The 13,313-nt window shown below is 38.0% G+C and overlaps 1 protein-coding gene across 1 annotated transcript in view; it reads right to left on the bottom strand.

Moving 5' to 3' along the window:
- The window catches only part of Pcyt1b (phosphate cytidylyltransferase 1B, choline), an 89,692-nt gene extending 83,680 nt beyond the window's left edge, over positions 1–6,012 (bottom strand). Inside the window, exon 1 of the mRNA XM_034485824.2 lies at positions 5,629–6,012. Coding sequence (XP_034341715.1) covers positions 5,629–5,655 — 27 coding nt within the window. The 5' untranslated portion in view covers positions 5,656–6,012. The remainder of the gene's footprint in view (positions 1–5,628) is intronic.
- Positions 6,013–13,313: the final 7,301 nt, after the last annotated feature.

Raw genomic sequence — 13,313 nt, 5'->3', positions numbered from 1 at the left:
CAGAGTGAGTGTCACAACAACCAAAGCTGTTATACAGAGAAACCCTGTCTAAAACAAAACAAAACAAACTAAATAATAATTTAAAAAATTGCTAAGTATTACTAGAAGCCATGATTCCAGATGAAAGTCTCCACTTTCAAGAATATGTAGAACAAACTCTTAGAGATTGATTTGGGGTTTGGAGATGCATAGCTCAATGGTAGATAGAATGGTTCAAGACCCCAAGTTCAATCTCTATCATATTTCCCCCAAAAAACTAAGATTGTTTTTTTTCAGTAAACATGTTTTTAAAAAAAAAAAAAAAAAAAAACCTCTAATCATACTGTTTTTTTATTCCAACAGAAATTGTTTAAACTCTTCCATATTTTTCTTTTATTTGTGTGTGTTGTATATGTATGTATGTATGTATTATCTGTATGTGTTGTATGTGTATGTGTGTGTTATATATGTATGTATGTGTTGTATATGTATGTATGTATGTATATGTATGTATACAGAGGCCAGAGAAGGATATCTTCTTCTGTTGCTCTCTACCTCATTTTTCCCTCACTGAACCTGAAGTTCACCATTTTGCTAGGCTAATTGGTCAGCAAGCTCCTGGGACTTGAGATCAGGTCCCATTGCTTTCTTAGCAATTTTTTTTTTAATTCACTTGAGGCTTTTTTTTTTCTAGCCTCTAATGTATTTTATTCATGACTTAAACTAATGTTACTAAAAAAACAATTTAAAATAAAAATAGTTTTCTTTGTCCCGGATCATACCTGGCAATTTTTGGAGTTCCTTTCTTCCTTTTATGTGTCTATGCATCTAGAGCACATGAGTCTGTCTTTTTGTGCATATGCACACATTTGAGAGAGAATTTGTCATTTCTAGGAAAACAAAGAAAACTATTTTTGCTGTAGTTTTGAGACAAGCTCTTGCTGTTGCTGCACAGAGTGGTCTTAAACTCCTGTCAGTCAGTCCTTCAACTCACAACAATACTCCTGCCTCAACCTCCCAAGTACTGAGATTATAGTCATGCTGCATCATGCTTGGCTCAAAGAGAACTTTAAGCTGTTCTAATACCCAAGGCAAGATTGAACTAAAAAAACATAGTTTCACACTTTAATGCCTCATTATTAAAATGAAACAAAATTAATTTTATGCCAATTATGTTGTTTTCATTATCTTTTGATGTTTCAGAGCTAGCTCTAGGCTCTTCAGAATAAAAAAAGAATGAGTGAAATAATAAGCCTCTTCTCCCCCTAACTCCCTACAGCTCTCAATGTCAGGAAACACTGAAAAAAACCCATTTGGTCATAAGGCTAAGAACTCCTGCTCCATGGCTTTTTGCCTGATCACTGTCATGTCAGTGAGCAGGGAGTCTTTACAGAATTTGGACCAACCATGGCTTGCCTTGGGGAATCACAGTAGATGAGGTATAGTGAAAAGTTGCTACATTCTATAGAGAGTCAACTTTTGCTCTACCTGTCAATATTCGCAGGAAGAAGTAGCATCCAGGAAGTCTATGGCAGCAATCCTCTATCTGCTAATTGAAATAAGAGGCTGTATGACCCTTAGAATAGTCTCCCATACTGACCAAAGGACACATGACTGTGTTGAGTTAGCAGAAGTCTGTGCAAATGCATACTGCTCCTGTATCATCCAAGTACAGGGATTACAGAAAGATGGGAGAAAAGAAGGCCCAATGATATTTTAGAATAAAAAGTTAATAACTAGGGATGGAGAGATGGCTCAGTGGTTAAGAACACTAACTGCTCTTCCAGAGGTCCTGAATTCAATTCCCAGCAACCACATGGTGGCTCACAACCATCTGTAATGGGATTAACACCCTCTTCTGGGGCATCTGAAGACAGTGATGGTGTACTCACATAAAATAAATAAAATCTTTAAAAGAAAAAAGTGAATTACTTTCCTTTTATACAACTTGATTTGTTTTTGAGACAAAGTCTCACTATGTAGCTCTGGCTGGGCTTAGAATTCCTTAGGTAGACCAGGCTAGCCTTGAACTCACAGAGATCTACCTGCCTCTGCCTCCCAAAAGTGCTGGGATTTAGGCGTGTGCCACGACACCTGACTTCTCTGAATATTTAAAAAATATTCAGTCATCTAAAAGTTCTAAATCTGCCAGATTGTAAAAAACATTCAATGGCTTCCAGATAAAGCATAAATATTTAGTACACATTAACTTGTTTCTATTAATTTTTCTTGTCTCACTTTATGGACTGTGTGCTATACAGCTTCTCTAGAGAAAAAGAAGAAACAATGCATAATACTTTGAGTTTACTGATAGGTTGAGGAGTTGGTTTCATAGGAGAATAGGGGTGCATGGGAGGACATACTCAAAGCACATTATATATTTACATGAATATGTCCTTATGAAATCTAGTACAATGAATATATGCCAAAAAATATGTGTCCTCAGTTTGATCCTCAGCATAGCAAGCACATGCGCACGCACACACACACACACACACACACACACACACACACACACAGAGAGAGAGAGAGAGAGAGAGAGAGAGAGAGAGAGAGAGAGAGAGATACACCAAATACACATAGGCATGAAATAACTAAGGACTATGTGCTGCTTTCTGAACAAAACTTTTTTTTTTTTTGGTTTTTCGAGACAAGGTTTCTCTGTGTAGTCCTGGCTGTCCTGGAACTCACTCTGTAGACTAGGTTGGCCTCTAACTCAGAAATCCGCCTGCCTCTGCCTCCCAAGTGCTGGGATTAAAGGTGCCACCATTGTCCGGCCCTGAACAAAACATCTTAAAGTTCTTTATTCTTTGCTATCCAGTTCTCCCTTCTAAAGGAGTCAGCCAATTTACTTTCCAAATCACAACCTCCTTCTCCCTCCCCAAATGCCCAGAAGTTAGTTCTTTCTCTTAACATAGGAAGGCCTTATCCTGCTTCAAAGACTGCTACAAAAACAAATAAACAAAAAAGAATAAACATGTGGTAGTTTTCCATTTGATTCATAGATTCTGTGAGTTTACCTGAGAAAGTGGGATCTTGAAAGACCTCAGTGAACAGGCTGTTATCTAAGCCCTGTATTGTGAAAGGTTGTATGCTAGTGGCATAGGAACACCCTTCCAGGGTTTCATGGGATATAAAGGAAGAAGTAAGGGTTTTGGAAGTGGTTCTTAGACTGGTCAAAATATCAGGGCAAAAGTATTTTTTGCTACCAACTTACTGTATGTTCCAAGTGAAAGGAACAAAATCAGTAGCATAGAATGATCTACATAGAATTTAGAAACAGCAAAGGGTGACTAGAAATAAGTAGGCTAACCACATTATTCTCTACAAGGGCACCTTAGGGGATCCCTATTTTAATGAATAAATAAAAATGATGTGTAATTATCATATCAATTGCTTGCAACTAAGTGAGTGCTTCTGGAGTTATTTGATGGTGCTTAAAAATCTTTGGTCTCTGAAGTGCATTTAACAGTCTCCTTGACTCTTATCTATATTATTAATTTGCAGATCAAAGTTAACTTGGCACTCTGCAAATGAGGTGACTTCAAATGAATGAGATTTTAATGTAAATTTTAAAAATCCATATTACTTGTAACAGAACTGCAACATATTTTCAGAACATGGCTCAACATATCTAAAAGAAGTGTAGTGTTTAAAGCCTTACTATTTAATAGAACTTTCTATGATTATGAAATGTTTTATAATTGCATTGTTCAAATAAAGGTAGTCTCATGAGCTATATGTAAGCTACTGAGCACTTGAGGTATGGATAGTGCGGCTGAGGATTTGAATTTTAGTTTATATTTAATTGTAATTAATTTAGATTTAAATAGTTAGAATTGGAGAGATGGCTTAGGGGTTAAGAGCCAGCGCCTATTGCTCTTGCAGAAGGCTTCTGTTCAGTTCCCAGCACCTATATGGTGGCTCACAACCATCTTCCAGGGGAGCTGATGCCTATTCTGACCTCTGTGGGCTCCTGCATGCACGTGATATACATACATACATTCAAGTATATACATATGCACATAAAATTAAATAAATTTAAATAATTTTGTGTCACTAGTAGCTGGCTTTCTTGTTTGATAGGATAGTTTTTTTTTTCCTTTGGTTGGTTTTTGGTTTTTCTGAGACAGAGTTTCTCTTTGAGACCCTGGCTGTCCTAGAACTCACTTTGTAGACTACGACTGGCCTCAAACTCAGAGATTTGCCTGTTCCTGCCTTCTGAGTGCTGGGATTAAAGGAGTGTGCCACCTTGACCTGGTCTTTAAAAAAATGGATCCTAGGATCCAGTTCTTTCTTTACTATCTTGGCCAATTTACACAACTTTTAGGAGCTTCAGTTTTCTCACTGAAAAGTCAGGATTATAAATAATATATACCTCAAAAATAGGGTAAGATCCTCTTTGGTAAGGTATACATGTAGTCCCAGCTCTTCAGAGGCAGAGAGACAAAGGGATTGTGAGTTTGAGGAAACCTAGGTTACACAGTGAAATTCAGCCCAACTTGAGCTATTAGTAAGACTTCTTCTCAAAATATCACAATATTTTTGCTGAGGAGGAAGGCAACTCCATAGGAAGACCAGCAGTCTCAACTAACCCGGACCCCTGAGATCTCTCAAACACTGAGTCGTCAACCAGGCAGCATACACTAGCTGACCCAAGGCCCAGACACATATACAGCAGAAGACTGCCTGGTTTGGCCTTATTGACAGAAGACTTGAGGCCCCAGGGAGTGGGGAGGCCTGGTGGAGGCTGGGGGTGGGGTGGGGACACCCTCTTGTAGACATGGGGGAGGAAGAATGAGATGAGGAACTGTGGGAGGGAGGACAGGGACATTGGTAATGACTGGAGTATTTAAAAATAAAAGTTAAATAAATAAAATTTAAAAAGGGATCACAATCTTATGATATTTCCACTAGAAAAAAGCTAGCACTTTAGACGATAATGAAAATTTTGTTAAATTATTTTTCCAATATCCCCTGGTTTTCTAGGCATTCTTTTTTGCCTTGAACTAGCTACAGTTCCTCATACTGATTTGCCTTTTTAAAAATATATAATTTTTAAATTAATTAATTATATCCCAAATGCTGCCTCCATCCTGCAGAGTTCCTCTCTCATTCCCCCTCCCATGCCCTGCCCTTCTCCTCTGAGAGAGCAGCCCCACCATATACCCCTACTCCCCACTCTGGGGCATCAAGTCTCTATAGGATTAGGTGCATCCTGTCCCACTGAGGTCAGACAAGACAGCACTCTGCTACATATGTGCATGCGGTGGGGCAGGGGGGCTTGTTGCTGTGTAACTCAAGCTAGCCTTGAATCTGTAATCCTCCTGCCTCAGTCGTCCAAGTGCTGGGATTAACAGCATGAGGCACAGCCATTACAATCTCATTGAGCATTTCTAGAAAACAAGTCTGTTCCTGTTGTCTAAATCCATCCAAGGACGTTACAAAACATTATAAGAGGAAAGAGAAACAAACATTAGTCACATTGTTTCTCCTTTTTAAAAATTACCTCAGGATGGAAAGGCTATTACTTTCATTTTCAGTGTGGGTATGACACACGGCTGTCACACTCCCGAACATAGGAATTTATTTTTCCAGCAATTTTGATATTTAAAGGAGCAGAAACAAAGAAAAAAGCATTGGCATTACCTTGCGTGAGAATTTGTCCTTGTCCATGGTGCATTTCTGATGTACCACTAGGTTTGTTCCCAATTTTCTTTCGTCTCTAAGGTCTTCTCCCTTTACAAGTTCTTTTGAGTCACAGGGAGAAGTTTTTGTGGCTTTAGATGTATGGGAGAGACACTTGGTTTAAAAAGGTCAAGGCAGCTTGATATGCCCAGCGCTGACAGATAAGCTCCAAAGGACTAGGAGTGTCTGGTTTATTGGATAAGCAGAGATTCAAGCTGTCCAGCTCCTTTGCTTTATTTGATTTGCCACAAGTGTCCTCTTGTCCCCTCTGGGCTGTTGTTCATTGACAATTGCTGTGCTCTGTCCGCTCTGATGGCTGTTGTGTGGGGACGAGCAGGTTGTGGTAAAAGCTGAAGTTGTGAAAAAGGCCATTGTTTGATCTACCCTGTCCCTCCCTGGAGCTATGGCAACAAATTCCGTTGGTGAATTAACTATGTCATTGTGTGCTGGCTCGACTGATTATGCTCCTGGAATGACAAACATTTTCTTTCTTTTCCCAAAGATTAAAAAGAACCAAAACCCTTGATGTGTGGATGTACAATTCAGCAAGAACCTTCTCTAAATAGGAAGATATAGGTAAGAAAATAAAGCATTTACACACACACACACACACACACACAGTTAATTGACTCTAATAAGCATTTTATCCTTTGCAAGGAGTGATATCCTTACCAGCATAGAAGTAAGCACTGTTGATAATGAATTTGTGCATTTTAGCAATGTGAAGTCTTCCTAATTTGTGTCAAGGTAATGCCCTGCTTCATCTTCCCACCCACCCCAACACTACTTTGAAAGAATTCTAAAGATCTGCGTGCTTGGGCTAGCTGGAGAAGCAGGTTCTATTAAGATCTGGTTGTACCAAAGTGCTACTGAATTTTGGCTGCTAACTCTTACCTCTCTCAATTCAGGATGAAAATAGTTATTCTGAGTCAGCCTTGGCCAACATAATGATGGCCTCAGTTCCAGCCCAGCAGGAAAGCTCTCAGAAGCTGTTCCTATAGTCTAATGTCCGGAACAGAACTCCTGGTGGAGCTGTTAAAGGATCCTTTTAAGCCTTTCTGTCCATGAGTTCATCCTGTAACTTCTCTGGGTACCATCCTAGTTGCCAGTTTGCCTTCTTAGTACCTCACAGGTGGACAGAGGATCTTCTGAATCACCGCTCCGGGCATCATATTGAAGGGTCTTTCTTTGACTCCCATTCTCTGAGAAATCCATGGATCAAGAGGATGGAGTACATATCTAGAGACCCATCCCCCTTCTAAAATACTCTGGAGTTATCTGCCTATGTGTCCTAACTTCTTCTAGAGCATTTGTAGCCTCTTCTTTAGGGTCAGGTTGGGTAACTGCTGCTGCTACACAGTGGCACATATCTAGACACAAGGGGGTGGATGAAGAGACTAAGCAGGAAGGCTGAATAAAAGCCAGAGGTTTGACCTAGTTCCATCCTATGGTATAGACAGAGAAGGAGCTTTGGCTTCTCATCTTGCCTTTCCAACAAGTCTTTGGCCTCCTAGGTTATGTAGAAGGTGAATCTGTCAAGTTATGATAATGGCTACATATAGTAGTGTACACATACATACACCATGTATAACATCTAACTTTTAAATACATAGGCTTATGATACATGGACCTCTACTTTATGCTCTTGCCCTGACTCCATAAATTTTGGAGGCAGGCCTGGCTAGACATATTCTAAATCATCTAAATCATTGTGAAAATGAATGACTTGGCATTTTCGTATATTCTAATTATAGCTAATTATAGGTGGTGTGTTGATTTCATCACCTCTGAATATATGAACAATACTATTGTCCAAATCTAAGTAACAAAGAGCTAGATTCTGTACTAAAGTGCAATGATTTACTCTATACCTAACATAGTTTTTGGCATATGGTAGTTGTTTTATTTATTTATTGCTGTGAGGGGAGATCTGACCCTGGGCCTGTGCATACTAGACAAGCCATCAGTGAGCAATACCCTCAGCTCCATAGGAGTTGCTTTAAAAATGATTATAAAATGAATAAAAGAATCTCTGCAGCATTTTGTAAACTGAGCCTCATCATGTGTTTGGCAGCTAATAAGGATGCAGAAAATTGTTTATGACTTCATCTGAGGCTGCTTTGGGGACCTTGGCTCCTAGAGAAACCAAGGAACAAATGCAGAAATTTGAGTCTGCTTGGTCTTGGGGGCAAGTAGTTACCCATGACTCCCTATCTTTTTCATCCCCTGATATTCTAGAATTAGCTATTAGCATGTGTACAAAGTCTAAACTAGAATTAGTTTCCATCCATGTGACGTAATGATCTATCGAAGTGCAAGAGTAGGCTATATTTGTTTCCATTGGATTTTTAAATGTTAGTTTTTAAAAAGTGAATTAAGATTTATTTATTTTATGTAAATGAGTGTTTTGCCTGCACATATAATATCTTTGAAGTAATAATGGCTATAAACTTTGCAAGTAACAATAATGTAACAGACACAAAGCATGCATCTGGGAAGCTCAGAAGATGCCATCAATGCTGTAGGTGGTCTGCTGAAGAAGAGCTGGGGATAAGATTAGAGGATTGGGTTTGGAAGAACAAAGGGAGAGTGAAGATCTGCGGTTAGCATAGTTGCTTCCCTGGCCAGAGTCTCACCTTTGTTTTCCTTCCCATTATTGTGGATATTTAATAATTCCCTCTCTCCCCGCCCTCTCTGTGTTTAAAGCTTAGTTGTCTGAATTTTTTTATTTTAAGCTTATAATATTTTGTGTAACTTTGAAATAATATAACAAAAGTGTTATATCAGCTATCAATTTTTTTTATTATTTTTAATGCTCTTTAAATCCTGTCCATCTATTTCCTATCAAAAATAGGACACTTAGTGATTGTCAAAATTTTCATCATTTTAAATAATTACCATATTAAATGGTTATTCTCTTTTAGGAAATTAAATACTGCTTACAATGCTTTCTTGTTTTTTTTTCTTTTATGTGTGGCATTCAAATAACTTCTTATTATATGCATGGTCTTCAAAAAAAGCACAAAAAAGCAATAAAGACTCTTTCAGACAAATAAAAACATGAAGAAATTCATTACCAGCTTACTCCTACAAGAAATGTTAACAGAATTTGGGCAGAAGAAAAATAGGGTAATTCAGAAATTGGATGTGCTCAAAAAAAAAAAAAAAAAAAAAGCATATGTTACAGTAATTCTCCAACCCAAATAAGACCGGTCAAAGAAAACACAACTCAATAGTTATGAATATAAACTGCACACCTATATTGGGCAGATTCACCACTAGACTGCTTTATTCCCTAGCTATGAGATCCCTTATAACTTGCGGGTTTTCAAAGTCACGGGATTGTCCTTCTACCTCCTGCTCCTCCATTGGCTTCCCCACCCCCATCGTTCTTCTCTTTCTCTTCCCACAAACCTTTATTTCTCCACCTCCCCTTTTACTGCCCAATCACTGGATCTAGCCTTTATTTTACAAATTAAGGTGGGCAGAAGGTTCACTAGAATTCACCTGTGTACTGATTCACTCCTCCTCTGCAGCCCCTCCCAGGAAAGGGGAATTAGCATCAAAATGCAAGGCCAGGGCTATCCACACAACAAGCATATATCAGATGAGGAATAAATAAATAAATTAAGGTAAAATACATTTTTTTCTACTTTTTTTTACTCTTTGTTGACCTAAAACAACCATTTAAAGCAACACAGTGACTATGTACTGACTAGTTATAGCGTAAAATAAATGAAAGATAAGTGTAAAGCACTTACATAAGTATGAATGTATAGTGTAAGATAAATGATAAGTGAAATGAATGGCACCAATGTACTGAGGCCAGGGGATGAGGAGATGGGAACACTGGTTTAAAGGTACCTGGCATTTGGCCTGATGAATGGCTTATTAGGTAAAGGTGCTTGCTGCTGAGTCTGGTGACCTGCGTTTATTCCCTGGGATCTACATGGGGGAAGGAAAAGAACTATTTCCTAAATTGTTCTCTGTCCTCCGTACGCACGACATGGTGTGTGCTCACACACATGCATGCACATGTACATACACAATAAATAAATAAATGCAATCAGATCTATAATATTTTATTACTTCTTTGCAATTATCATAGAAATTTTATTATATTTCGATCATATTCACCCTCTATGCCCATCTTTAATGCCTTCCATATCCACTCTATCTCTTAAACTTCCTAAATAAATGTAATAAAATTATGGCAAATATTCTATTAATTTTTGAGAATTTTATACACTGTATTTTAATCATACTCATCCCCAACTTCTCCCCTTAACTTATCAAATATGTACCATCATCTCCTTACTCCCTCAACTTTGTATCCCCTTTTTGTGTTTAATAACTCATCAAGTCCAATTTGTAGCACACATATATTTCTGGGTGTGGGGGCCATCCTTTGGAATGTTGCTGGCTATACCCTTAAAGAAAATAAACTCTCCCTGCCTCGGAAGCCATCAGCTGAGCACAGTTCCTCCTTAGGGGTAGGAGTGGTAATAAAAGTCTTCACCCTTCATCAAGGAAATATCTCTTTACAATGGATGGGGACCATTACAGAAAACCATAACCAATGAAAATAAAGAACTGTGGAGCCCAGTACCAATGGCTATATCTAAAAAGAAAAGGAATTAAAAAGAAAAGTTACATGCATTTCAATATAATTTGGATGTGAACTTACATTAGTTAATTAGCTTGTTCATTTTTATGGTGATTTATTTATTTATTATTTATTGTATTTTTTGAGACCAGTTTTCTTTGGGTAATGTTAGCTGTCCTAGAACTAGCTCTGTAGACCAGGCTGGCCTCAAACTCACAGCAATCTGCTGCACTGCTGCCTCCTGAGTGCTGGAATTAAAGGCTTCCCAAGAGCTAGAATTAAAGGCATGTGCCACCACTACCTGACAACTTACATTATTTTAAAATGTATAGTTGTAAGCCTCAAGGCAATCACTAAAAAGTAAAAAAAAAAAAAAAAAAAAAAAAGCATTAAATCCTATGCCAAAAGAGGAAATAAAAAAGAACCCTGTGAACTGCTCCATTAAAGCAGAAAATGAAACAATATATGCAGTGTGGGGGACAGGGTTATGAGCTGCTATAAGCGCATGTAAAAACAGTATCAGTAGTCACCAGAAGAGTGCAGAAGATTCACAATAGGATATTAATATGCACCACTAGGAAGGAATTTGAAATAGAATCTGACAGTACTGCTGAGGATGCATAATTCCTGGATCTCTAACACTGCTGGGAGAATGAAAAGTGCCTCAGCCACCTTAAAATTAGCAGTTTATTTTAAAGATAAACATGTATTTACCAGCAACCCCATGCTTTAAGTCTTTATTCAAGGGAAATGTAACATGTTTGTATAAATGCTGGCACCCATAATTATAAAAATAGAACACACACAGGTTAGTATTTATCCATGACTAAGGTCAAGACACTACCGTTGTGAGATACTGGGTAAAGTATCCACACATCTCTGTCTACATACAGCTTAGCTCATTATTTGTATACTGGGTAAAGAGTATGTAGACTCTTTCTGCATTGTTTCTTACAACTGCATGTTAATTTAGAATCATCTCACATTAAGACATATAATTAAGAATTTAAGGAAATGTACAATCTGCAAAATTCAAGTGAGTATTGAGAAGATGCATTAGGAATGTCCCCACTGAATCAAAAAGGTACAGAAATTCTGAGTATAGTTATCAGTAAGTGCAGCTAAACATTCATTATTTATGGCAGTGGAAGAGAATGAGATTAAAGTTCAATCAAGAGGTAATTTCCTGAGGGTCTAGAATCTAAGATAACATATATGATTGGAAGAGCATCAAGTTTATCTCTATCTATCTGTCTATCTATCTATCTATCTATCCATCCATTGAACTTTTCAGCAGATTTGCTTTCAACGTTCTGTTTGACATCCATTCCCCTGTATCTTTTCAGCACCTTGTGTTTTCTATGTCCTGGATGATCTTTCAAAGCAAATGGTTATCAAAACAAAACAAAACAAAACACCTCTTGACTGGGCCATGACAGTTTGGGTAAGTTTGTGGCACTAGCAGAAATTAGTAAGTAGTTAAGAACTAGGGGAAGTAAACTATAAACTGTGTTTGCTGTTGAAAGCACAAGGATAACACGAGGAAGCAACCAATGATTGACGATTTGCACTGAAAGTCACTTTCCATTTCCAAATCTTAGACTACAAAGATCCTTAACAATGGGATGATGCTTAACAATGGGAGTCTTTTGTAATATTTCTAGTAAAGTTACTGCTGACCTTGCATAAAGTCTTTCTACAAACCCAGTTATTCAGTTTACAGGAAGCCACAGGAATGAATAACATGAGATATAAGTAAAGAATAAGCTCTTCCTTAAGGTAGGAGGAGGTGGGCCACTTGTGCCTTGTAGCTGAATGTTTCCCTCCAGGCTACCCATCCCATTGACGTTTAGCTGTGCTTTATTAAGGATACTTGGTCCCAGCTTTGGCAGCACATTAAGGTCTTATCCTCAAAAGGTCTGGCATTTGGAAGAACCACTCAGATGATTCAAAATTGCAGCTTTATAGAATATTGGCCAAATGTAATCTCTGAAACCTTCATGCTGTTTTCCTCTTCTTAAATTCATGTTGACTATCTTTGTTAACCTTGTTTAAATTTTGATTAGCTATAAAATTGCATTTACTTATTTCCTTAGTGTGTGTATAGTGCAGTGTATATGTGTGCCCCATAGTACATATATGGCGGTCAAAGGACAATGTGTGGGAGTCAGTTCTTTCTTTCTGCTATGTGGGTCCTAGGGATGAAACTCAGGTTGTCAGGCTCAGCAGTATGCATCCTTATCTGCTGAGCCATCTCATTGGCCTATTCAGACACCTTAATACTTAGATGAATTCTAGTTTTCCATCTCAGAGTGGTAGTTTTCCTTGATGGGTTAGAAGGTTTTGAAACAGTACTGCTATTTGGGGGAGGTTTCATTCAGAGTGACATTGCATATTCACACAATGATCCAAGGCCCTGTTTATCACAGAAGATTTTTTGACTGGCCAATAATTCATTTTGGTTCACTTACAGGCATGGAGTAAATAAAATTCTGTAAGAGAGCAGAGGCAAGGATATTATGCATTACTGGCTTTGAGGATAGGATGCAAATGCATCAGCTAAACAGCTAAAATTGAATGCATAAAAGTATTTTTCAAAGACAGTTAATTTTCATTCTTTTTTGTGTGGGTTACTGATCAACATTATGTGTGTGTGTGTGTATGTGTGTGTGTGTGTGTGTGTGTGTGTGTATGTGTACACACACAAATGCATGCCACTAGCTCCAAAATCAAAATCCCTTGTAGAAAGGACAATGGGATATGTTCATGCTGTAATGAGCAGCATTGTTGGGACAGAAACATTTTCAGTTTGTAGACTTATAGTTTATCTTCTGCAAAATCCAGAATATGGGAAGTGACCCACATACAGCAAGAGGTCTTTAGATTCTGGGCAGCCAGAATAATAGCATATATTCATTGTGAATTAATTAAGGGGTACTTTGTGTTAAATCTAGGGAAGCCCTGATATGTGTTTGTCTCTTTCCCTTGTTAGATTTTGTCTTAGTTAGGGTTTTACTGCTGTGAACAGACACCATGACCA

This window comes from Arvicanthis niloticus, chromosome X (assembly GCF_011762505.2).
Source record: "Arvicanthis niloticus isolate mArvNil1 chromosome X, mArvNil1.pat.X, whole genome shotgun sequence".
Taxonomy (NCBI): Eukaryota; Metazoa; Chordata; class Mammalia; order Rodentia; family Muridae; genus Arvicanthis; species Arvicanthis niloticus.
This window is presented reverse-complemented; position numbering and strand designations above follow the sequence as displayed.